The following is a 24,349-nucleotide window of genomic DNA, read 5'->3' on the forward strand; positions in this document are numbered from 1 at the left end:
AAGCCTAGGTGTATACAGCTTGCATGAAACAAGATCTTCATGAATTCATTCTTCTGAGCAAGGATAGCTCTACAATACAGGGCAGAGAAGGCAGCTGTCCAGGACAGCAAAACAGAAGAGCAGCAAAATATTTAGTGAATATTTGCTCTGTAACAGAGTTGTTGGTGAGGAGGAGAGATCTCTTCTGGTATGCCTAGGAAAACAAAGACCAGATTGTGTGTGTCTTGACAGGCAAAGCAGGCTTTGCTTCATCCTCCTCTAACAGAACCGTGACCCACAGATCTTGATATTTCCACTGCTCCCTACTTCCCCTCTGTAGTACCAACAAAGTGAGCCTTGGTCTTTGTCAAGGTTCCTCCCCCACTCTGAACTCTAGGGTACAGATGTGGGGACCTGCATGAAAAACCTCCTAAGCTTATCTTTACCAGCTTAGGTCAAAACTTCCCCAAGGTACAAAATATTACACCCGTTATCCTTGGACTGGCCGCTACCACCACCAAACTAATACTGGTTACTGGGGAAGAGCTGTTTGGACGCGTCCTTCCCCCCAAAATACTTCCCAAAACCTTGCACCCCACTTCCTGGACAAGGTTTGGTAAAAAGCCTCACCAATTTGCCTAGGTGACTACAGACCCAGACCCTTGGATCTTAAGAACAATGAACAATCCTCCCAACACTTGCACCCCCCCTTTCCTGGGAAATGTTGGATAAAAAGCCTCACCAATTTGCATAGGTGACCACAGACCCAAACCCTTGGATCTGAGAACAATGAAAAAGCATTCAGTGTTTTACAAGAAGACTTTTAATAAAAAATAGAAGTAAATAGAAATAAAGAAATCTCCCCTGTAAAATCAGGATGGTAGATATCTTACAGGGTAATTAGATTCAAAAACATAGAGAACCCCTCTAGGCAAAACCTTAAGTTACAAAAAAGATACACAGACAGAAATAGTTATTCTATTCAGCACAATTCTTTTCTCAGCCATTTAAAGAAATCATAATCTAACACATACCTAGCTAGATTACTTACTAAAAGTTCTAAGACTCCATTCCTGTTCTGTCCCTGGCCAAGACGACTACAGACAGACCCAGACCCTTTGTTTCTCTCCCTCCTCCCAGCTTTTGAAAGTATCTTGTCTCCTCATTGGTCATTTTGGTCAGGTGCCAGCGAGGTTACCTTTAGCTTCTTAACCCTTTACAGGTGAGAGGAGCTTTCCCCTGGCCAGGAGGGATTTCAAAGGGGTTTACCCTTCCCTTTATATTTATGACAGTCTTACATTTCTGTCATTGCCTGGCTACCCAAAAGCTGAAAAAGCTGGTGAATTCTGGGAAATTCAACAGAGAATTTGGCCCTTGATTTCCAGCTGGATAGGGATGTAACTGCAGCTTTTCTGAAGGATACAGATCGGGATAAAATGTCAAAGTTCAGCCCCAGAGGGATACCGTGTCGTAACACCACCATTTTAATGGAATATACATATACCAAAAACAGTAGGAAGACAATGCCTATAGATGCTTATTTCTAGGATAGCAATAACTAGTGATGCCAACTGTAAGGTAAAGTGCCACCGCCTTGAGAAAGATGCCACTTGGAGAGTCTATTTCCCTAACACCTCTCCCACTCCCTGGCTTGCCACATCTGTGTTTGTGCAGAGCAATGCTCTGATGTGTTAGTTATAGAGCGGACAAAGATGGCTGTGCTAGGGATGTGGGAAGAAGAGAGGTGGTGCTATCATGTAGCCTCCTTTCTTTCCACATATTGCATTCTCCTTTTAATGGGTCTCTGACAGTTGAGTTCCCCTCTGTACTGCACGGTGCACAGCATGCCCCCGAATGGGTAATTGCACTTGCAATCACCAATATACAAGGGGAAACTGTGAGTTGACTGCACAATTATCCCTTTTGTAAGCACAAGTGCACATTTTGCATGTATATATATTTAAATGTACCCCGTACAATCACTATCACAGCAAGCTAGACAGAGATTTAGCAGTGCATTAAAAAGACCTGAATAATAATCATTTAAAAAAAAACAGTTAGTTATCATAATAGACACCTCCAGGAAATTAAACAGTCTGTGCCATGAGAAGCATGGTGTTCACCTGCCCTCAACATAGCATCAGGGCCCAGGGATTAAGGGTATGATCCAAAGCTCATTGGAGTCTCTCCACTGGGCTTTGGATCAGGCCCTCTCACAGGATTAATCTCCAGTATGGCCAGGGCACCTTCAAGTCATGTAAACATTCCACAATCAGCCAAGCACTTACAGCTGCTATTTCCAAACGCTCTTTTCAATCTGCGGTCGTGAGGTTTATTCAGCATTGGAGGGGTAGGAAAGGGAACATTTATTTGTAAGAAGGGAAAATGGGGAGTGTTGTGATGTAGAGCTCTGTCTACAGGGGCTTGAGAACCTAGAGAAACCCAGCCAGCCTCCGACAGGTAAATTCTAACAAAATTTCAGTAAACAGGTACCTTTTTCTTGAAGACTAAAGCCCCTAGAGAAACAAACACCAAGCTGATGAAAAACAGCTATTTTTATTAATAAACCTGCAACTGAAATCATTTGCACCAGGGCTACTTAAAACAAACTGCTCACAATTTAAAGGCCAAATAGCAATCTGTGTGCAGCACTTACATTGTTTTCCTATGACCTCCCCCCCACACACACTTTTCTCTACTTAAATGATGTAATGCTGTAAACTTACTAACGCACTCTATTTTTTCCAGTAACTAAAGGTAGTGGGCTGCGGGGGGAGGGGAGGGAAGGGATGCTTTAGACTAAAGCCGTTTCCTTTCATTTTATGTTTTTGCATATATCTTCAGAACTGTAAATCTCCTTCCTGATTTAAACTAATTCACTCAGACCTCAGTTTTAATCAAGGAGAAGGTTTAACATATTAAACGTTATTCAATGTGCGAGCTCCCCCACACCTTGGCACCTGCACCTGTGTCAAGGTTCCTCCCCCACTCTGAACTCTAGGGTACAGATGTGGGGACCTGCATGAAAAACCTCCTAAGCTTATCTTTACCAGCTTAGGTCAAAACTTCCCCAAGGTACAAAATATTCCACCCGTTGTCCTTGGACTGGCCGCTACCACCACCAAACTAATACTGGTTACTGGGGAAGAGCTGTTTGGACGCGTCCTTCCCCCCAAAATACTTCCCAAAACCTTGCACCCCACTTCCTGGACAAGGTTTGGTAAAAAGCCTCACCAATTTGCCTAGGTGACTACAGACCCAGACCCTTGGATCTTGAGAACAATGAACAATCCTCCCAACACTTGCACCCCCCCTTTCCTGGGAAATGTTGGATAAAAAGCCTCACCAATTTGCATAGGTGACCACAGACCCAAACCCTTGGATCTGAGAACAATGAAAAAGCATTCAGTTTTCTTACAAGAAGACTTTTAATAAAAATAGAAGTAAATAGAAATAAAGAAATCCCCCCTGTAAAATCAGGATGGTAGATATCTTACAGGGTAATTAGATTCAAAAACATAGAGAACCCCTCTAGGCAAAACCTTAAGTTACAAAAAGGATACACAGACAGAAATAGTTATTCTATTCAGCACAATTCTTTTCTCAGCCATTTAAAGAAATCATAATCTAACACATACCTAGCTAGATTACTTACTAAAAGTTCTAAGACTCCATTCCTGGTCTATCCCCAGTAAAAACCAGCACACAGACAGACACAGACCCTTTGTTTCTCTCCCTCTCCCAGCTTTTGAAAGTATCTTGTCTCCTCATTGGTCATTTTGGTCAGGTGCCAGCAAGGTTACCTTTAGCTTCTTAACCCTTTACAGGTGAGAGGAGCTTTCCCCTGGCCAGGAGGGATTTCAAAGGGGTTTACCCTTCCCTTTATATTTATGACAACCTGTCACTGATACAGTCGGGGACTGGAGTAGCTGTGAGCTCCCATAGCTAGCATTTTACCAGTGTGTTATACCGCACCTCCTGATGGGAGACAGTCAGGCTGGAGAAGCTGCTCAATCTTCCATTCCATGCAGCACCTCCTACTGGGAAAGGCGGAACTGAACTAGACGTATTGGTCAGACTGTCACCAAAATTATTCCTGCAATAGCAACTGGTGGGAAATAGTGGAACCAAATAATTGTGAGTTTCTCCACATGAAGCACTTTTGACCTGCATCTACTCTCTACGGCGCCTTCTGCTGTGAGAAGCTAGGAATCTGCTGGAGCTCTTCCACTGCACTTTCTCAGAAGCCAACCAGTCTGTCTGTCTTTCCTTCCTTCCTTTAATCTATTTCTCTAAGATAATGGCAACACAGCTTAAAGCAGTAAATAAAGAAAACTCCTGATCAACAAAGCTCCATGCATCAAACAAAATCCCATTCAAATGAAGAACTGTACAATTATTTGCCAATTTGCAGACATTCATTCAGGGATTTCCAGATCATCTGGACAAACAATACAGATAGCTCAGTGCTTCTTATTAAATGTAGTGATCTAATTTTGGGGGGCATTTCCCTTCCCTCCTTTCACTTCTGTCTCCATCCACACATGCAGACATTGAATTGAACTGTTTGCAGGCAACCTAACATTCAAAAGCCCAGTCCAATGCTGCTTAGTGGAAATGTCTCATGAAAATAAGTGCAGCTCCAAAGTATTTCTCTCTGTTTCTCCAGAGCATTTGTGCCTTTCATATTGTTTCGTCTCTTTTCCACTGCTATCTCACTTTTTTACTCTTGCAATTTGTATTATTTCTCTCCCCACTATAATGATTTTGCAAGCTGAACAGGATGGAGGGAAGGGTGCGGAACAAACTGGCGATACTTGAAGTTTTACTGCCACCTAGGGGAGTAGGGACATTTCCATTCAATGGTAATCAAACAGGGAAAGGCCAGGAGAAAGATGCAAGGATAGAAAGCAACAGTTAACAATGCTTTAACAGAAACAGGCTGAAACAGCTCCATAAGCTACCTTCTGAAAAAGAGGGGAATACTCTCCAAAGCAGATATTTTCCCCTGAGACCAGGAGGGGAAGATTCCTCTGAGTACCTTGTACACCTACACTTCCTTCAGTTTTATGCTGTTGGCTGAGGAAGACTCTGATGCCGCTCCTTTTGAAAGGAAGGATCTCCCCAAATGACTAGCAGGATCAATACAGAGCTATGTGAGGTTCTTCCCTTCACCCTATTCACCCTGCTGCTCAAGTCCTAATCAAGACGTGTTCTAAAAGAGGGAAGGTGAAACATCTGTTCAGTCTGGGCCTGATCCAAAGCCCCATTGAAAGCAGTGGAAGGATACCCATTGACTTCAATGGGCGTTAAAATTCTCACTGATCTGACTGATGAGTCATGGACAGTGGTGGGAGACAAGGGGCAGGGAGAAAAAAGGCAGCTGATAGGGAGGTAACTCTAGTCGGAGAATATGGTTCAGTCCTATATGCAGGCGGAATGACATACTAGCAGGAATATAAGGCCAAAGAGTTCTGCTACCCATTCAAAACCATGAGAAGGGGGGCAATGAAGAGGTGAAGGGTATGTAGGTTACTCAGCTTGCTCTGGGAAGCTGAGAAAAGGCAGCAATCAATCTGGTGGTAAATTCATTGGATTCCCTTGCATGACTAAGGATGTTGTGTGAATGACCTTTTCCAGAGCCTGCGCTAGGCATAAGCAGACTAAACAATTGCTTAGGGCCCTGAGCAGCAAAAAGGGGCCTCCTATTAATTATTAGTATGTGTTGGGGGCAGGGGAGGAATATTCCTGCTTAGGGCCCCCCATGGGCGAGCACCACCTCTGCCCAGATAACCTTTTGTCATCACCATAAGCTTTTGATTTGGCCCAAAAAGGAATTGTTTAGTAACTGCAAAGCCATCAAGAAGGTCTGAAAGCTGCTTTGGAACAGATTTAATGTGCTGCAAACTTAGATAAAAACAAATTACCCCCACCACTCCACACACAACAGCAGCAGTAGGCAAGAGCTGGATTCACCTAATTACAAACCTGACCCTCAGGCTAGATTCAGCTAATGTTCACAATCCTCTTGATGAACCTAGGCTGAGTTCTGAGTGAACCTAGGCCAGTTTAGGGGTTATAAAGAACCTGCAAACTACGCTAAACTGTTGTTTTTTTTTATCCCAAAACAAACATAGGAGTTTCATTTAGTGTTTTGGGGATCGTTAATACTTGAAACTCAAAGGGAAACTGAGGGGACAAGATTTTCAAAAACAGGTGCCTAACACTGGGTTCTTAAATCCACATTTTGGTAACTAAATAAGTTGCTAGACCCCAGCACCGCCAAATAGCTGTAGGCACACGTTTTAATAAATGTTGGCCAAGGCACATGTCAAATCCACATTGAAAAAGAAATGAAGGATCATCTAAACCCCAAGCAAAGTAAAACTGCTGAATTTTGCACAATGCTGCTGTGGACTAAGTAATGGAGAATGAACCATGTGATGCTTAGAGGTTTGGGTGAGTCCTTTAAGGGGCACAGCACAGAATTCACTGTCCAGGAGGCTGGGGTTAAGGAGGCAGCAGTAATCCCATAAAGTTAAATTCCCAAACGTCATTCTCTCTTAGGGTACCAAATAGAAAGATGTTGCACTAAAGCTGATATTCCCATTTGTTCCCCTGCCTTCCCTGCTATAGAGTTATATTATTCTCTGTCACAGACACATCTCCTTCATTCCACCAGAAAGAGCTTGAAAGGAAAAAAGGATGAGGAGAGAGAGAGAGAGAGAGAGAGAGAGAGAGAGAGAGAGAGAGAGAGCGAGCAAGGTAAGTCATCTATTCTACAATTAGGACAATTAGCCAGAGATAGAGAGGAGGATTTGTGACTGCTCTGGCAAGCAATGTGGAGAAAACAGATGCACCCTGCTATCTCTTATCTGTCAACACAGATTTCATCTTTTAAACTCATTCCAACAAAAACTTACATTCTACTCAGAAAACTCATTTTCTCTCCCTTATCTGCGGACAATATTTGGAGGGGATTTTAAAACCAAATTGCAACAGGCTGTCTCTGTACCAGGGCAGTCGAGTCCTTAGCCAATCATGCATTTGTTCTGTTCCTTGGAAATCAGCTCCAAGGAGAGGTTGGAGGCTGGGTTGTTTGCATTTCCCTTCAGAGAGCGAGATGCCAATCAGCCATGAGATCTCCCTAAAGAAGTCAATTTGTAGTCTCATGTTGTGTGGGTGTGCTTTGCGTTTCACTATCTCCCAAAACAATTTGTTAGCAGGGCAAGTTTCCTCAACTGCTCATCATATGCTGAGATTTTACAAAATCATTAAGAGCCTTCATTTCCAGAATCAGGAAGAGGGAGAAGAAGAAACTAAAATCCATGCCAAATCTGTTCTGGCGGGATCCACTCTGTCTAAATTATTCACTTAGAAGAGGGGTGAAACGAGCTGGTACAGGCCAGTACTGCGTACTGATCAGAAGCCGGTACCAGCCTGTACACAGCCCATGTTAAAGAGTTGCCACAGCAGCACTTTAACGTCACGGCCCCTTTTGCCTCCCCCATCAGTGGCCCTGCCAGTATGGCAGGGCTGCCAACCGGGCGAGGGAGGGAAGGGGCAACAATGTTAAAGCGCTGCCGTGGCAAAGAACGCTCCTTAAATGTCCTTTAATGTCACTGCTCCTTCCCTGTCAGCGGCCCCGCCGGTAGGGACCCTATTGGCAGGGCCACCGATGGGGAGGCAAAAGGGGCGATGACGTTAAAGCGCTGCCACGGCACTTTAACATCATTGCCCCTTTTGCCCCTCCCCAGCCACCGACGGGGGTCGGGGGGCGGCAAAAGGGGCAGCTGCCCCGGGGCCAGTGATTTAAAAGGGCCTGGGGCTCCCAGTCACCACCACTGCCACCGTGGCAGCTGCCAGAGCCCTGGGCCCTTTTAAATCACAACCGGAGCCCTGGGCGGTGGGGTCCGGGCAGCGCAGATGGGCAGGCTGGGGAAGGCTGACCCACCCAACCCCACCCCTTCCACCTGAGGCCCCGCCCTTTATGGGAGCCAGAGCCAGCCCCCAGACTGTAAGAATTTAATATTATTTTCACCCCTGCTTAGAAGTAGGGATGGTGGGAAATACTATATTTAACAGTATACAGAATACACTGTATTTCCATCATATACTGAAGGGCCAGAAACACAGATAGTCTTGTCAGATCCAGCAGCTTTCATTACAACCCCTTAGCACCTCAGTCCCTAAACAGCAGGAGGCAGAAGACCTACTTCCAGAGGAAAAAAACAAACATAACTTGTCTTGCAATCTTTTATGCAAATAGGTTTGTGTCTATGCAAACGAAAAAGACACTTTCATTTCCTTTTTAACCACATTTATTAACAGCAGAAGAGGTGGCACAAGACTGATTTAAAGTTCAGTTATTGCTGGAAAAAGTCTGTCAAAATGATGATGTGGGACTCCATATATATTGGGTCTCAATTACTTTCATGGAAATTTTACTCTGTTAAGTCAAAAAATGATTTCTCTAAATGCCAGTCCTGATTAGATAAATCAAGACCCTGACACTGTACTGACAGGTGGTGCCAAAGGCTCACCCATTTCTGGGAACAAGTGATTAACTTGAGTGCTTTCTGCAGCATCTGTGATCTTTCTGCTCATTTCACAGACTCAGTCACTCATTAGGGACAAAGGGCCAGTAAAAGCTCCTAAAAGTTTATACTGGCTGATGCCTCAGAAGCCCTGCTGGGAAGAGCTCTCTTGTATCCAATAAGATATACCATGATGTACATCACTGGTGGTTGTTGCCACAGTCTGTGTTGCGAGATGAATTTGTGCCGTGGCATTCTTAGTTCTATGTCACCAGAAAACAACACCATGATCTTCGTGAAACCAGTGCTCACTACAAGACAGCAGGAGAATGGCTGAGCTAACTCTGAGCCTTTCAGAATCCTAAGTTCTGACTGGTTATTCCTGTCATGTCTTCCTCCCAGAAATGGGGGCTGAATGGGAGCAGACAGGGAATTACAGCTCCCGGATGCCCAAACACCCAAAGGTCTGTGTTTCAAGTTGGTCCTCATGGGGGGTTTCCTTGCTGACAGAGCCAAACTACCAAGTTTGAGATCTGAACTGATTTCATGAAAATCAAAAACAATTTTAAAATAAAAGGGGTATGGTCAGAGCCAGTCCTAGGCAAAGATGTGGTTTGGTGCCCTTCCTTCCCACTCGGTTCCCAATCTGTGCAGCTTTTCCCTTCAAAATGGTGTTCCTTTTTCTGCTCAGTTGTCCACATGAGGTGCCTTTAGTTCTCAGCCATGCCCTGGATTGCGTTTTATTCACCATGGTGGTGATTAAAGGAGATCTTGAATCATATGGTGTGAAGGAATTTGGTGTGGCTCTGCGGGGCACAAGAATAAGCCAAAACAGGGACACCACTCTGGAGAAGCTGAAGAGGGACTAGGTTTGCAGAAATGCCAAAGTTGGAGAGGACTGGTTCAAAACTGGCCTGCAAGTAACTGACCAAAGCAGTCCAGACACATTTGTTATCATGCCTCTTTTGAGGTAGAATTCTGGATCGGCCCGTTTATCATGTGCCTTCCCCACTGACCTTGGGGTAAGCTTTGTAAATAGTAGCAGAAGCATCAGGCATTTTTTCCAGGAAAATTTTACAATAATTGGACACTGAAATCAGCATACTAGAGTATCAGACACAGATAGCTGCAGCGGCTGCCATTAAGAAACTCCTGAAATCCTATGGGCTGCAGCATCCCGAAAAGCAGCACAAAAAGCTGGGAGGGAGTCCAGAAACCATACTTCTTTCTGCAGTCAAAATGCAAAGAGACCAAGTTTCCCTGAGGAGTGGTCCCTTTTATCCAGAGACATCTACCTCCAGTACTGCAGTATGAGGATTGTTCTTATACATAGTTTACTGTACTAAGAAAAAAAACATTATATATGTATATATATATATATATATATATTTCTTTACTTAAATCAGTACAGAAGAAAACATCAGAAAGATTCTGGCAACTTCTACCAAGGCTTTGATTTTGCAAACATAGGGATCACAATGGAAGAAGAGATTATTTTATACCATTGTATTTAGCCAAATATTCAAAAATTCTTGTAAAGCCTTGCTATTATTTCTCAGTCTATAAGCCTTCATTGAAGGCATACAGTGAAACTTCTGAAATTCCATTCATATAGTGCTGGGACTGTCTCTGATTTCCATTGTTTCATGGTACATAGAACTATTCAAGAAAAATAAGGCCAGGCAGAATTCCTGCTTCCGAGTACAAAACCAACTGTGTTTGGATGCAGTGGAGAATACACCAATACACCTTTTAATCTCTCTCCCTTCCCTTCCTTGGTCATCTTGGGAAAGATGCTAAAATGTAGGCCTTCCTCATATGCCACATTAGGGTAATGAGAGTGGTCCCTTATAAGCTATCTTGTTAAGAGTGGAGGGCAATGCAAGAGAAAGAAAGAGAAGACCAACAGATGGAAAAAGAGGATGAAGTAGAAGGGAGAAGCAGAGAGAGAGAAAGAGAGGGAGGGAGGGAGAAATTCCATGTCATCATGCTATTGTTTTTAAATTACATTTTACATGAGAAAGTATATGTGGGTGAGCGGGTGACACGTTGAATTTGTGTGTGTCACCCTCTAAATGTGACTGGGTTGAAAGCCATGACTACACTCACAAATACATGTCTATGATCTTAAACAGGCCTGGAAAATCGGTTTCTAGGGGTGAGTAAACTGCTTCGATAAAATAAGAATATCCCACTCAATCTTTAAATCGGCACCCAGAGTTTAAACAGAATCTGAACCAAACAAACCTTTTAGTGTGTGGTGCTGAAATACTACCAGACAGACTATCTGGAAGTATTTGGGAATGAGTTTTATGATGTTTCATGCTCAGTTTTTCAAAAGTAAGAAGCATAGTGAAACATCTGAAGTTTTAAATGTTTATCCAAAGCAAACCTCTGGACCTCCTCAGGTGCACTCATCACTAGCAGCTTGCACCACACATTTTCAAACTGCACATGGCCTCTTTACATTTTCATAATCCTGTCACTGCACAAACATTTCTCTCTCTTTTCACATCCAAACTCACTTGCCTGATGCTCCTCTCACCTTGTGCTACACCTCTCACCTTGTGCTACAATTTTCTTTTAAAAAACCCTTGTAACATTTGTACTGCCACTCTGATTTCCTCAGAAATGAGCCAATTCCTTTGGTTGTCATAAAGCACTTGACCTCCAGCCTCCTTTTTCTCCCCACTCGGGCACTCAATTATTATTGCCTCATAAAGCAGTGGCTGTGTGATATTACTGGCTAATTAATGTCCACTTATTGTGAAGTGTTGCTGCCATCTTCAAGCCCCTGTAGGCCTTTTTTTTTCTTCTGTACAACTTAACCAGATGGTGTGCTGGCCAACCTTCTCCCACCCTTCACGAGCCATGTACTTTACTCAGATATCACATCTAACAGCTCTGGACACACAATGCCATTACAGCTGGGTAGATGTTAGACAAGTTGCTATTAAATACCCTTTCCAGGGGACTGAAGATGAAGGAGTTTGGTTCTCTCATTCAGCGTATCACCAACCTCTATCAAGTACTGGTTACAGTTCACATCTTCCCTTTTCAACACTCTTTTTTTCCTCACCTGCAGCAGCTAATATGGCAGGGGTGGCCCAACTATGGCTCGGCTCTTTTACAGTTAAAGTGCAGCTCGCGGAGCCCCACACACCCCTCCCCTATCAGACTGGGACAGGGGGAGCTCAGGGCTTCTGCCCTGCAATGGGGAGGGGGATGTCTCAGAGCTTCAGCCCTGTGGGAGGCGCCTGCCGGGGCTTGGGGCTTCAGCAGGAAGGGGGAAGAAGCCCCGAGCCCTGGCAGGTACGCTTGGCTCGAGAACTTATGAAAATTACTGTATGCGGCTCAGAGAGTTGGTGGGTTTGGCCACCCCTGGAATAGGGTAACCATCCTGTGGCCTGAAGGTTTAAGCGAATAGACATGAATGTTCCCTGATGACAGACCAGCAGACAATGCTCTAATGATTTCAGTAAATATTTTGAATTCCTCACATTGCTATGCGGCCAGAGAACAAGCACATCACCTCTGCATTCCACAGATGGTCTTCATGGACCCACCGAGACACACATTTCAAGAGAGCATGCCTAAATCCAGCTCTTACTAATGAGAACTGGCAGCTCAAAGGTGGTTTTGGAGTTAGGAGGTGGGGATAAAGTAACATCCTTGTTTGGTGCATAGTCTTTCACATCCTATCGTATGTCCAGCCAAGGACTGCTAAGAAGCATTTGATCAGATGACAAGCAATTACTTCAACGAGACAGCTTATGTGCTTAAAGTTAAGCACCTAATTATGTGCTTTGCCAGACTGAGGCCAGTGTTCAACACATTGCAGGATCAAGCTCGTCCCTCCCCCACTCCCCCCATAGGCAGAACATTTCTCCAGCCCAACCCTCTCAACAGAACATAGAGTTTATTCATTCAGAAAACCTTTTTTTCAAATGTAACTACAGGAAGAATTTTAGCAAGCCAGAACACAACTACTCAAAGAGGAAAATTTACAGAATACAGGGGATACCTCATGTCTTGCATGAAGTTCCATCAGATCTTTTAATAGCTACAAGTGATCAGAGGCCATGTTTTACCTCTCATCAGCAATACCGTACAACACCTCCAGCTATACAGCACAATATCCCTTAGCACCATACTAGGGCATTGGACCAGCATTCGCTCTGGAGGAGGAAAAAGTGCCTTCAACTGATTCACCAGTGCCATTTTCTGCAGTACTCTGGGTTTTCCTTGGAGGTCTCTTTTTCAAGCACTGACCTGGACAGACTCATCTTAGATCATGAGAGCAGACCACATCCAGAAGGAGTATGGCTGACGGCTGTTTGGAGTGTCCATGGAATAAATATATACCACCCTTTAAAATGCTGTCAGCCTTTTTGAAAATACAGGGACAGTTGAAAAGACAAAGTATGTAAACAAAGAGATGCCTTGAGTCTCTCCAGTCTGAGTGAAAAGATCTATAGAGAGAGAATCTGAAAATAATTACAGTGCTTGGCACTGATCCTACTCTTAAGCCCTTGGAGGGGAAAGAGATTTGATTTTAATGGTTCCTAGGCAGGGGTCTTTGTTAGAGAAAATTAATTCCCCCCTTGTTTTTAATTAAGTGCGCTTCACGTGAGTTTATTTTCAGATGGCATCTGATTAATGATATTTCAAGGTTTTCCTCTACTCCCTTTCTCCCTACCCCTTGATATGGAAGAGTTGTTTGTGGCCAGTGCTAAGGACTGATTGCTAAAACATTAGCACAGTAACCGGGAGTCAGGCTCATTTTACAGCTGGTGAACATAGGCCCAGAGAGTTTAAGACCAAAATTGTCAAAAGTGCCCGCTAATTTGGAGGTCCTGCAGACAACAGTTGCCCTTCACTACACAATCCTGATTTCTTGCTAGAGCAGCTGCATCCTGTACACTGAATAAAGCAGGGGGAAATTGTACGTGACCATATAATGTAATTCCAGGTTCTAGAGAGAGGGTCCTCTAGCGGTTATGGAACCTTCTGACCCTGTAACCCGAGCCTATCTCCATCCCACTCTGCTCCTATGCACCCACCCAGGCTCCTTCTTCCTTCCCCCTTCTGTTCCTATCCAGCCCACACACTGGCTCCTTCCCCACCCATTCTGCTCCTATCCATCACCTCCATCCCCTTTTGTTCCTGCTCCCTCCCTCTCTGTGCCGATATACGCTCCCACCCACTACCAGCTCCTAACCCCTGTCTCCTCTGGTCCACCCCTTTCAGGTTCCTGAAACCTGATCCCTCTGCTTCCACCATTTCTCACTCATCTGCTTTCTAGTGTGGATGTTTCCTTCTCTTCCTCACTGCCTGGATGTAAGCAGCAGAAGCATTCAGAGCACAGGACAATCTCCCGGCTCTAAGTTCTTTATGCGTGGTACTGCAGTGCCCCTACTCCCGCCAGCAATAGCAATCACAGAAAAAGTCATGCATTGAAGCATGCTCAGTATGGCCAGAATCTTTGGATAATTTAGCTGCTAGACTCTAACAAGTCTCTACTGAGCATGTATAAAAATTTTCCAGAAGTTTATAAGGTGGCTGAATTTGAGTGAATTTTCATGGAAATGGCAAAAGGCACATCTCTGGAACCAGGATGACTAAATTTCAAGTCCCTGATCCAAAGCTAGAGTGTCTCAATGAAACAGCTGTAAGATTTTTTTGTAAAAACAGGCAAAACAAAGTACTTTCCCCTAATCTTCCCCAGTCTGGGAAACAGCTGAACTGTTTTAGCTGGAACTTTAAAAAAAAAAAAAAAAAATCTGAGGCAAACTCCTGTTATGGAAAATTCCAGCCCAAACAGTTAAACTTTGACAACGTTCTAAGCCACTGAACACAGGGTCCTATAAGTATCAGGTAACCTTAACAATAGGCGGCACGACCAGCTGTACCTGCAATAAATGAATCTCTCTAATAAACACCATTGTTGTATCTATGCAAATGTTTCTTTACACATCACTTTAAACAAAATCTGTCCTCACAGCTGTCAGAACATTTTTCACACCTAATTAACTTTATTCCACTTGGCCAGGGATTACATTACATCATTCTAATTTCTTTCTGCTTCACATGCCCCAAGTTTAAGGCCCTACATTCTGGCCTGGGTAAAACTGCAGGCTCTCCCGAGCTGTTTAGCTTTCCCCCTGCAATATTCACAGTCCCTATCATTCTGGGGAGCACAAGATCAAGGCCAAGAACTGAACCAAAATCTTCCCATGACAAGGCAGAGTCTGTGTGATCTGTATATGTAATTGCTCTTTCCTCAGGCAGACCTCGCCTTTCTTCCTCTCTCCTCCCCCTTTCCCCCCAAATTGCGGGTAACTGGAAATGTAAAGGAGAATTGATGTAAACCAAACTAAATCAGTTGCTATAGTAAAAAGCTGAGATTTTCAGAACCAACAAGGGAATTCTGCAACCCTCCTCCCATTTTAGTTTCAATGGGAGTTGTGTGTCTAAATCCCTTCATTAGTGTTTGAAAATTTCAACCAACAGGAACAAGCAGTTGGGCTCCACTTCTGCAAAAATTGGGGAGGATGGGGAAAATGAAAGACACATGCACATGCAAATACACACCTTTTATGTAATATGAGTCAATTAAGTCTGGGGTGTAGCCAAAGAATCATCTCACTGACCCTCCCCAAAGCCTTAAACTGGCCCTGAACGTCATGGTGTGATCACAGTGGATAGGAATCTGTTATATTGTGGAAGTGGGACAGCAAAATTTTGTCTAAAAACAGCCCCAAAATGCTAACCTTGGCTCTGAACCCTTGGAAGCTGTGGCCTATATTTTCAAAATGACTAGTGATTTGGAGTGCCTCCATTTTGGGGTGATCAACGTGACACACCTTAAAGGAGGCTTTTTGCAGAGGTTGAGCATTCAGCTTGTTCTGAAAACCAGGACCTTTAAGGTGCCTCCTGTTTTGCAGCCAAAATTTGACATATCCAGAATCACTACTCACTTTTGGAAATCTGGACCAATGTTATTAAGACTATGGGAGACTGAAAGCTGGAGAAAGAAAGGAAAGGAAAAGCAACTGACAGAGAAAGAGGATGAAGCAGAAGGGAGAAGTGGGGGGAAAAAAGAAAGAAAGACTCCATTTCATTCTGTCACTATAACCCACTACATTTTAAAAGACCAACTAAAAGTTGTCAGTCGTGATGGTGATGGTGCAGCATCAAGCAGAGAAATGCAGAGGGCTCTTACTGCAGCATGTGTGTCTGGCTGGCGTCCTTTTGTTTGTCAGGTACCTCGTAGTGCGGGGAAATCTTGCCAAGGCCACTGTCGCTCAGCATCCGCTTTCGGACTGCAGGGTTCCACCGATCCGATATTCTAAAACACAAGGAAGGAAGAGAAAGAGATGAATTCCTCAGAGGCTGCTTTTCATTCTCCAATTTGAAGCTCCCTTATACTCATTTATTTGCAGTACTTTTCTAGCTGGATTAGCCCTACACAGCTCATTGGGAGGAGTGAGTGTGGGCTTTAATTCAGTGTGAGCATATATTGATCAGCCAACAGGACAAGGGGAAATGGAGACACTTCATTGTAACTCCCAGGTTCACAGGTCAATTTAAGACCCCATGTACCAGTATCTGAACCTCAGCGCCATAGAGAAAGAGTTTGTAATTTGATCAATGGATCTGTTCACCCAACTCCTTACTTTAATATCTGCCTTTTCCTCTTCCTACTGTCGAAGCGCAGGAAGGGAAGTGCCCACACCTAGAAAAGCTGCAAAGGCCAGAGCCCAGCCTGGGAAAGGAAGTGCTTACCCAGAGGCCTGCTCCACTACCAGATCAGGCATTCCCGGCGGCGTCCCCACCTGCTGTGATATCACCAGCTCTGGGTCCAGGATAAAAATCTCGTCCTGCGAAATTTCCGTCACAAAGTGCAAATGTTCCTTTTAGAATGAGACAGAGAGTCAATAATGAGTCACCAGCAATCTGTCAGGAGGCCAAACTGACTATCAGAAAGCTAGGTGAAAATTGGCCCATCCTGCAGGCAGGGCCAGCTCTAGGATTTTTGCCGCCCCAAGCAAAAAAATTTTGGCCGCCCCCGCTTTTTTTTCATGCTCCCCCACCCCCGGCTCTGCTCCATCTCTGCCCCTTCCCAACCCTTTCCCCAAATCCCCGGTCCCGCCTCCTCCCCCAGGTGTACCGCCCCTAGAAATGTTCCGCTCCAAGCACCTGCTCGTTTTGCTGGTGCCTAGAGTCGGCTCTGCCTGCAGGATTTCCCCCTCCACCTGCAGCAAGTATCAATTCCGCAACAATGCTTACAAGTCTGGTTCCACCTTGTCTCCATTGGTCTCTATTCTACGTTCCACCAACAACTGAGAAACACCTCCTGAGAGACAACTGAAAGATCCACAGAGTCCGCTGACACTGACATTTGTGGCTAGACACTCTTTCCAGTGTTCAGGATTGAGGGCTGCCCAGAAAGCCAGAACTGACCTTGGCACAGAAGAACATTTCGGAGCCTGGTGGGACTCTCCCAAGCCATTTTATTTCTTTTGTGCCTTGTTTGTTTGTTTGTTTTGTTTGTGGGGGTTGCATCTCCATTACCACTGTCCCACTCCTTCCAGTTCCTCAGAGATATAGAAGAAGGTTCAATAATCCCCACCCCTTTACCGTTCTGGGAAGTTCAATATGAGTGTGAGGGAGAGTAAATTTGCAATCTTGTGCTCAGTGGAAACATCATGGATCCTCACTTTCAGCCCCAAAGAGACATGGGGGAGGAGGGAGAGAGCAAACCCAAGGGCATCTATAGCATCATAATGAAAGCTATGCAAAACTCGGTAGGTTCACATCCCTAGAGGTTCAAGCCAACATTTTATTTCATCTACTTCACCTTGCTTGTGAGTTTTCAGGTTCTCCAAACCTTAAAGTAAAACCTCATCCAAGCAGTCACCTGGCATTTTGTCAAAACAGCAACTTGTGTAAAGACACCCCTTCTCAGATGATCCACAGCAATTGAAGCTGGGACCCTCTGGTCTACAAGCATGATCCTCCACGGCTCAAGCTACAGGACCATCTCCATCAACCTGGAGACAGTAGCAGACTCAGGAGACTTTTTGACATGGTCCAGAAGAGGGACAAAGACACACCTGACCAGTGTTTTACAGTTGCATGATTGTGATGCAAAACCATTAACTGGTTCAACCTGATTAAAAACTAAGTCCAGGGTCATAAATTATTCTCACTCTCAAATTGGAAATAAAACCTGAAACCAGTGGAGTTTGTTAATTGTTTTCTCTTTCTTTGTGAGCATTTTATACAGCTCTAATCATAATTCACAATTTGTAACATCGTAAGTTCCACAGCTATCGAATGTCATTCACAGAAGACTAGGTTTTCAGGTTTGTTATAAACAGCAGAGGATAAACTGATAAATATTCTGTTTGCACACATATGTCCTTAGAAATAGAGGATAAGGAAGAAGAATGAAGAAAACTATTTGAACATTAAATTGCTTGTAGATAGAAGGGCAGATCTTCAGTGGGTATAAATCTTCACTGACTTCAGTAGAGCTATGTCAATTTACACCAGCTGAGGATCTGGCCCAAAATATATTTCAGTTTTTCATGAGGCATCAGCAGAACTTTAAGACACACAGGAACAAATACAGATAATTCATTTTAAGCTGTATCTGACAATGCTTTAAAAAGATCTATAGAAACAGTGAATGAATGGAAATTTACCTGAGATCTGTCAATGCGGTAAAAACGATCAGCAGAAGTTGCTGCAAGAAAGGGAAACAGCAGAGCTGTGTTAAAGAAAAAGATCTGAGCAAAACTGAATCCACATTGTAGATTGGACTAAATTCAGCCCTTGGGTAAAGGCAACTAGAGGAGTCGTGCCAGCTTTTCATGAGGACTAATGTGGCGATTTTAAAGGCAGAGTTTAACAAAACAAAGGTCATGGTACTTTATTAAAAAATCCAGTCACAAACAATATCACACACACGGAGGGAACTTTAAGGGTCATTGTGAAGTTTAATATATTTTATAATAATAAAAATAATAATATCACAGCTCTTATATAGTGCTTTTAGCCGTAGATCTCAAAGCGCTCTACAAAGGAGACAAGTAAAAGTCTTTCCCTGTGTTGTTAATAGCGCTCAGTAGATACTGCTAAACAATTTATTTGTTCTGACTATATACATATCTGCCCTTGTTTCCCCCCACTTTCTGCTAACATTTCCAGCAAATGATTTTATTGGCAGGAATGTTCACTGAAACAGCAAATTTTAGGAAAATAATGCAAAAAGTATGGAAAGCAAATTTCTGGTATGATTGCCTCTTATTACAAATCTGAAACCTAAAACAAAAAGTTGCCTTTCATTCAGGGAACAAAAAAAAAAGCCCATACGATATATGTGTCCAACCATATCAGCTCAATTTTTTATATCAAATAAATCAAAATGCTTGTGAACAAGCTGCAGATCAAATAATTGGCTAATAATTTTGAATTGAAAATAAATTCAAGAAAATTGCAGTCTGTTCATGGCAAAGGTGAAGAGAAAAAAAGGGGGAAATTATTGAGTAAATTATCTGGTATTATTTTCCCCAGTTCTATTTATGAAAGCAGCTTAGATTATTAAAATTGAAAGCATCTGAACTGTCTACATAGTTTTTCACCATCTGTGCTATCTGTTTACCTTATGTAAACTTACTCTGGGCAATGAAACTACAGACTGGCTAGTTTCATTCTGAGGTTTTTATGCGGTAGCATTTTGCTGCTGGGTTTTAATTTTCAACATTGCAGAGGAAAGTTGAAATCCCAAAAGACCAAAGATGAACCAAAACCAACAACAACAAAACTTGTCTTCAAAGGCAATTTCAAAGGCCTGCTATGAACAGATGCAGCCATACTGGGGTCAAAGTACGGCCAGGAACAACCATGTTGTTTCTTTCAAAAAGAGCAGCCAATGAGGAGGGTGCATCTACACAGCCCATGGCAGCGAGCCTCCTAGCCCAGGTCGACAGACTTGGGCTTGCTCTACCATACTAAAAACTGCTGCGTAGGGGTTGTAGCTTTGGCTGGAGTTTGGCTCCGAAGCTTAGGGATGGCGGTGTGCTTCAGAGCCTGAGCTGCAACTTAAAAGCACTATCTACGCAGATATTTTTAGCGCAGTAGTCTGTCAGCCTGGGCTGGGAAGCTCACTGCTGTGGATTGCCACGGGCTGTGTTGATCTGGCCACAGCAGGCACACTAGTCAGCCAGGCCTCTAGCCACCCACAAGAGAAAGCTCTTGCTCCGCTTCTGAGAAGGCAAGAAGAGGCACCCTTCTCCTTCTTACCTGCCTAGCACAGCAAAGGGCAGCACCGGGCCTTTAGGCTCATAATTTTGGAAATACTAGTCTCTCAATGTGTTTCAATGACAAGACCTGATCATAGTGCCAGAGGCAGATACACTTACCATCTAGGAAGCACCATCTAGGAGAGAGCCTCTGAACAGAAAGTACTCGTGGGAAGGAACCTTCCTGATCCTGGGTGCAGGGGAGGGAAAGAACATTTAAAAAAAAAAAAAAAAAAACTCTTTTGTCTAAAACTGAATTATTTACCCATTTATTTTTCTTTGCTGACTTTACCCTAAAGGTAAAAGCTAATTAACTTAGTCCCACTTTTCTAGCTGTCAGTTCCTGTGTGCAAAGCCATCTTCTTTGCCAGCACCAATCATATCCTTTGGTATCCACTCCCTTCAGCTCAGAGGTCTCAAAAGCCCAGTACCAAAACTAGCTAAGTCGCCTACTATGTCACATGGGAATTAATCATTTACAATGGTGGAGACGATGATGAATATTGAGAAGGGAGGTGTCTAAAAACAGACACAGGAGACAAACAAACATGTCAGTAAGGATATGTCTACACTGCAGAAATAGGTGTGTTCTTAATCAGGTTAGCTAACATGGGTTAAAATAGGAGTGAAGACACAGCAACTCAGCTTTTAACTCCGGTTCAGAGTTTGAATGGAATCCTGTAGGGTAGCATGGGATTGAACTCAAGTGCTAATCTGAATTAAAACCCAAATTCACTGCTATTTTAACCCCAGATAGATAATGCAGGTAATACCATACTTTATTTTTTGCAGTCTAGACATGCCATTATACGCCTGTCTTCATCCTGATCACAATGCTTGTATGTCCTGTCCTTCCCTCCATCTATCTTCATATTTCTAGTCTGTATGCTCATTAGGTTGGGGACTGTGTCTTCCTCTGTGTTTGGAAACATTAGCACTTTTGGGTACCACTGTCATTTGAACAAATAACAATAATCCACTAACACAGTGGTTCCCAAACTAGGGGTGCCACTTGTTCAGGGAAAGCCCCTGGCAGGCCAGGCCAGTTTGTTTACCTGCCGGGTCCACAGGTTCGGCCGATCACGACTCCCACTGGCTGCGGTTCGCCGCTCCAGGCCAACGGGGGCTGCGGGAAGGGCGACCAGCACGTCCCTCGGCCCACAGCGCTTCCCGCAGCCCCCATTGGCTGAGAACAGCGAACCACGGCCACTGGGAGCTGCGATCGGCCGAACCTGCGGACACGGCAGGTAAACAAACTGGCCCGGCCTGCCAGGGGCATTCCCTGAACAAGTGATGCCCCTAGTCTGGGAACCACTGCACTAACACAACCATCCTTCTGGCTGAAGAGAGATTCCTCTCAAAGCCTGCCAATTCCACTACCAGAACTGCCCAGAGGAGAATTAATAAAGAGAAATAGGAGGCTTCCCCTGCACAAAAAAGCACCAAAGAGCTGAACATGCTGGCCCTGCAGCACTCTCAGCCTCACCTGCACTGAGGAGCAAAGAACCCAAACTCGGATCCACTACAAGGTGCTGTGTTGTACTGCCACTAGACCAACAGGCCAGCGGATTGCAACACTGTGCTGAATGATTTGCCAGTGTAGGAGATGACCCGGTCCAATTGGTCATAAGTGAACACCCAAATTTCTGTACATTTAGGGCCAAATTCTGCTCTGATTTACATCTAGAGCAAAGATGTCCAGTAGAGTTGCATGGAGTGTAAATCAGGGCAGAATCTGGTCCTAAATTAGAATGCACAATGAATAAGGACAACAGACTACGGTGGGTGCATGCCAGGGTGCAGGGAATGGGGATAGGTAACAGCACAAAGGGGAGGAAAGGCTCCATTTGAGAAACAATTGTTTTACATGGAAACCAGAGCAAGCTGATAGTTTCGTTTTGTTTCAATTATTTTTTGTTTAAAGATCCAGCACCAGAAAGCGAGTTACAGCGTCACAGACTATAAAGACAGGAGGGACCATTATGATGTTCTAGTCTGACCTGCAAAACAACCCATAGAATTTCACCAAGCAGTTCTTGCATCAAATCTTTAACTTCTATTTGAGCTAGAGGAGCAGTTCCCAGACTTTTCAGGAAGGCCACCCACCAACTACATCTTGTCTTTTTTTGTGACACACTCACGGTCCAAATTTGTGGGCCCAAAATCAGGCCAGCATCCTTCTCCTCCTCTGCCACCACTACATCCTCCTCTTTGCCCTGCCAAAGGGGTACCAACCTCTCACAGAAGCACCTTCCACCCTAGCACTGCAACCCTACTGCGGGCCCAGTGCAGAGGAAAGGCGCTGGAGTGGGGATAGGAGAGTGAGCACACCCCACACTCACCCCATAGTGGCAGCTCCTGTCCCACATGGCTGGGACAAGCTTCTGGCTCTGGGCATTGCAACCTGGTGCATGAGACTATAGCGCCACTCAGGTTTGGCCCAGCCACCACTCCGCCATGATAGAGGAGCAGCTGGGCCAAATTTGAGTGGGTGGCACTGTAACTCTGCATGCCAGGTTGCAATGCCCAGAGCAGGAAGCTAGGCCTAGCCCCACGGGACAGGAGCTGCTGCTGCAGGGTGAGTGTGGGGCAGGCTCACTCTCCACCACCACCACCACCCCAAGACCCCATCTCCACATTGGGCCCAACCCATCTCCAACCTCCCCATGACCCACCATTTGGGAAACACTGAGCTAAAGTATATTTTTTAGAAAGACAACCTTGATTTAAAGACTTCAGATGATGGAGAATACATCATACCCCTAGGTAAGGGTAATTACCAGTGATTAATTACCTTCACTATTGAAAATGTGCAGCTTATTTGGAGGAGGTGAATGAGGCTGCTTAATACACAAGAGGGGAGCTATATTAGGTATAGAAGGTAACATAATGGACCGTTTCACTTTATTGTTCACAAATAAGACATTTGGAGCTTTAATACAGATACTGTCAAGTACTTTGTTCATTTAACAGTTTTTAATTTTTGTGGATTTACTTGCCAATATTTGTATCATTTAGAAATGTGGAAATAACATTTATTCCCCTGTGGATAGTTTTATTTTTCCTGCTTTGCAAATGATTATTTGTTTTTCATCTATCTGAAATATTTCTGTCATGTTGATATCCAAGCATTGAACAAAATTTGGAAGAAACCAAAGAATCTAGGGGGAAGGGAAATGGTGTTTCATCCCTCCATTCCCCTAGGTTGCAGAGCTATGCAAATCAGGATGCTCAAGAATTTGTTGGTTTTTTTGTAAATTCTTAGGGAAAATCTCAGAGTGACCTGAATGAGGTTTTACTTTCAGCTAAACTCTAGATAAATTAAACTTCTGGTTGATCAAATCACAAGTCACATTTCCATATATTAGTGGGTATCATGCACTGCTTCTTCATTTATCTAAAGGCATTAGATGCTTCCTCAAAACTTGGAGATTTAATAGGGTTATTCCAGTACTGCACACATACACACATTCCCTGTTATTCTTGGTCAGCAGAGTGCTTGCACTCTCTAGGCATTGTTTACAATAAGCTGTTCCCATGATTAGTGTTTAATGTTTTGATGGACCGTGTCTTTTGTTTCTCAGCCAGGTGGATGCATATTAGTTTGGCACGAGGCAACTGCAAGTTGTTAACAACTTTCTTTGGCAGCCTACCAGCTTTTGTAAGATTCATCTTATTAGCTTCTGCCTCTGGGCTTGATTTGTGCTACCTATTATTGGCTTCCTTTCCTGACTATCCATGAGGAAAAGGAAAAGGCTGCTCCAGACAACTTAAACAATGTTTCGGTGCACTCAAAGATATGGCAGTTTGCTCGGGTCCGAGGAGCAAACTCTTGCCTGAGTTGCTACAGGTTCACAAGTTTCACTTGATGAAAAACTTCTTACACATATTACCTATATCCACCTCTACTCCCCAGAAAGTAAAGTTGTCTCAATTCACTCCCAAACTTGCATTTTACTGGTCTCTAAGTCCTGCATTCATTTATTGCCAGTGCTTATCTGTCGTCCCTTCTTTTGTCTTTGGTCACCATACATTTCCTTTCTTGCATCCACTGCCCTATGTTTGAATACAACTGTACACATAAGTCCTTGAAGAGACATGAGGAGAAGGAAAGCAGAAACTCCACACTCTGTTTATGTGCATACTTATGAGAAGACTTGGCTTAGCGGTCTAAGCATCAGGTTTGAAACTCATGGAAACGTAAAGCTCCCTGGAACCTGACATCTGTGGCTAGCAGGACTGACTCAGCTCTTACCCTTCCGAGTGCCTCGCAAGTAATTGGAAATAGGGATAACAGTAACCATCTTTCTTCCATCTCAGCTTGTCAGAGAAATAGTATGCCTGGTTTATAGAGTTTATTTGTTTGTGTGAGTGAGTGGGTATGCTGTGTGTCTAGAACTTATTGAGGGAAATTATGGCCTAGAGGATTTTTTTGGATTTACTAGTGTGTGTGTGTGTGTGTGTGTGAGTGTGAGTGTATACTACTACTTACCCTTCTATAGGGTGAGGACTAGAGTAAAA

The 24,349-nt window shown here is 43.9% G+C and overlaps 1 protein-coding gene across 5 annotated transcripts in view; it reads right to left on the minus strand.

The window, feature by feature from the left end:
* The window catches only part of DGKI (diacylglycerol kinase iota), a 280,987-nt gene that overhangs the window by 39,492 nt on the left and 217,146 nt on the right, over positions 1-24,349 (minus strand). For 4 of the 5 annotated variants that reach the window (XM_073322101.1, XM_073322083.1, XM_073322075.1 and 1 more), the window contains 4 exons: positions 19,949-20,018; positions 18,230-18,270; positions 16,305-16,432; positions 15,742-15,867 (listed from right to left, as the gene is read on the minus strand). In XM_073322101.1, coding sequence (XP_073178202.1) covers positions 15,742-15,867; positions 16,305-16,432; positions 18,230-18,270; positions 19,949-20,018 — 365 coding nt within the window. The remainder of the gene's footprint in view (positions 1-15,741; positions 15,868-16,304; positions 16,433-18,229; positions 18,271-19,948; positions 20,019-24,349) is intronic. The other variant, XM_073322112.1, reaches the window with a different exon arrangement.

Source organism: Lepidochelys kempii, chromosome 1, assembly GCF_965140285.1.
Source record: "Lepidochelys kempii isolate rLepKem1 chromosome 1, rLepKem1.hap1, whole genome shotgun sequence".
Taxonomy (NCBI): Eukaryota; Metazoa; Chordata; order Testudines; family Cheloniidae; genus Lepidochelys; species Lepidochelys kempii.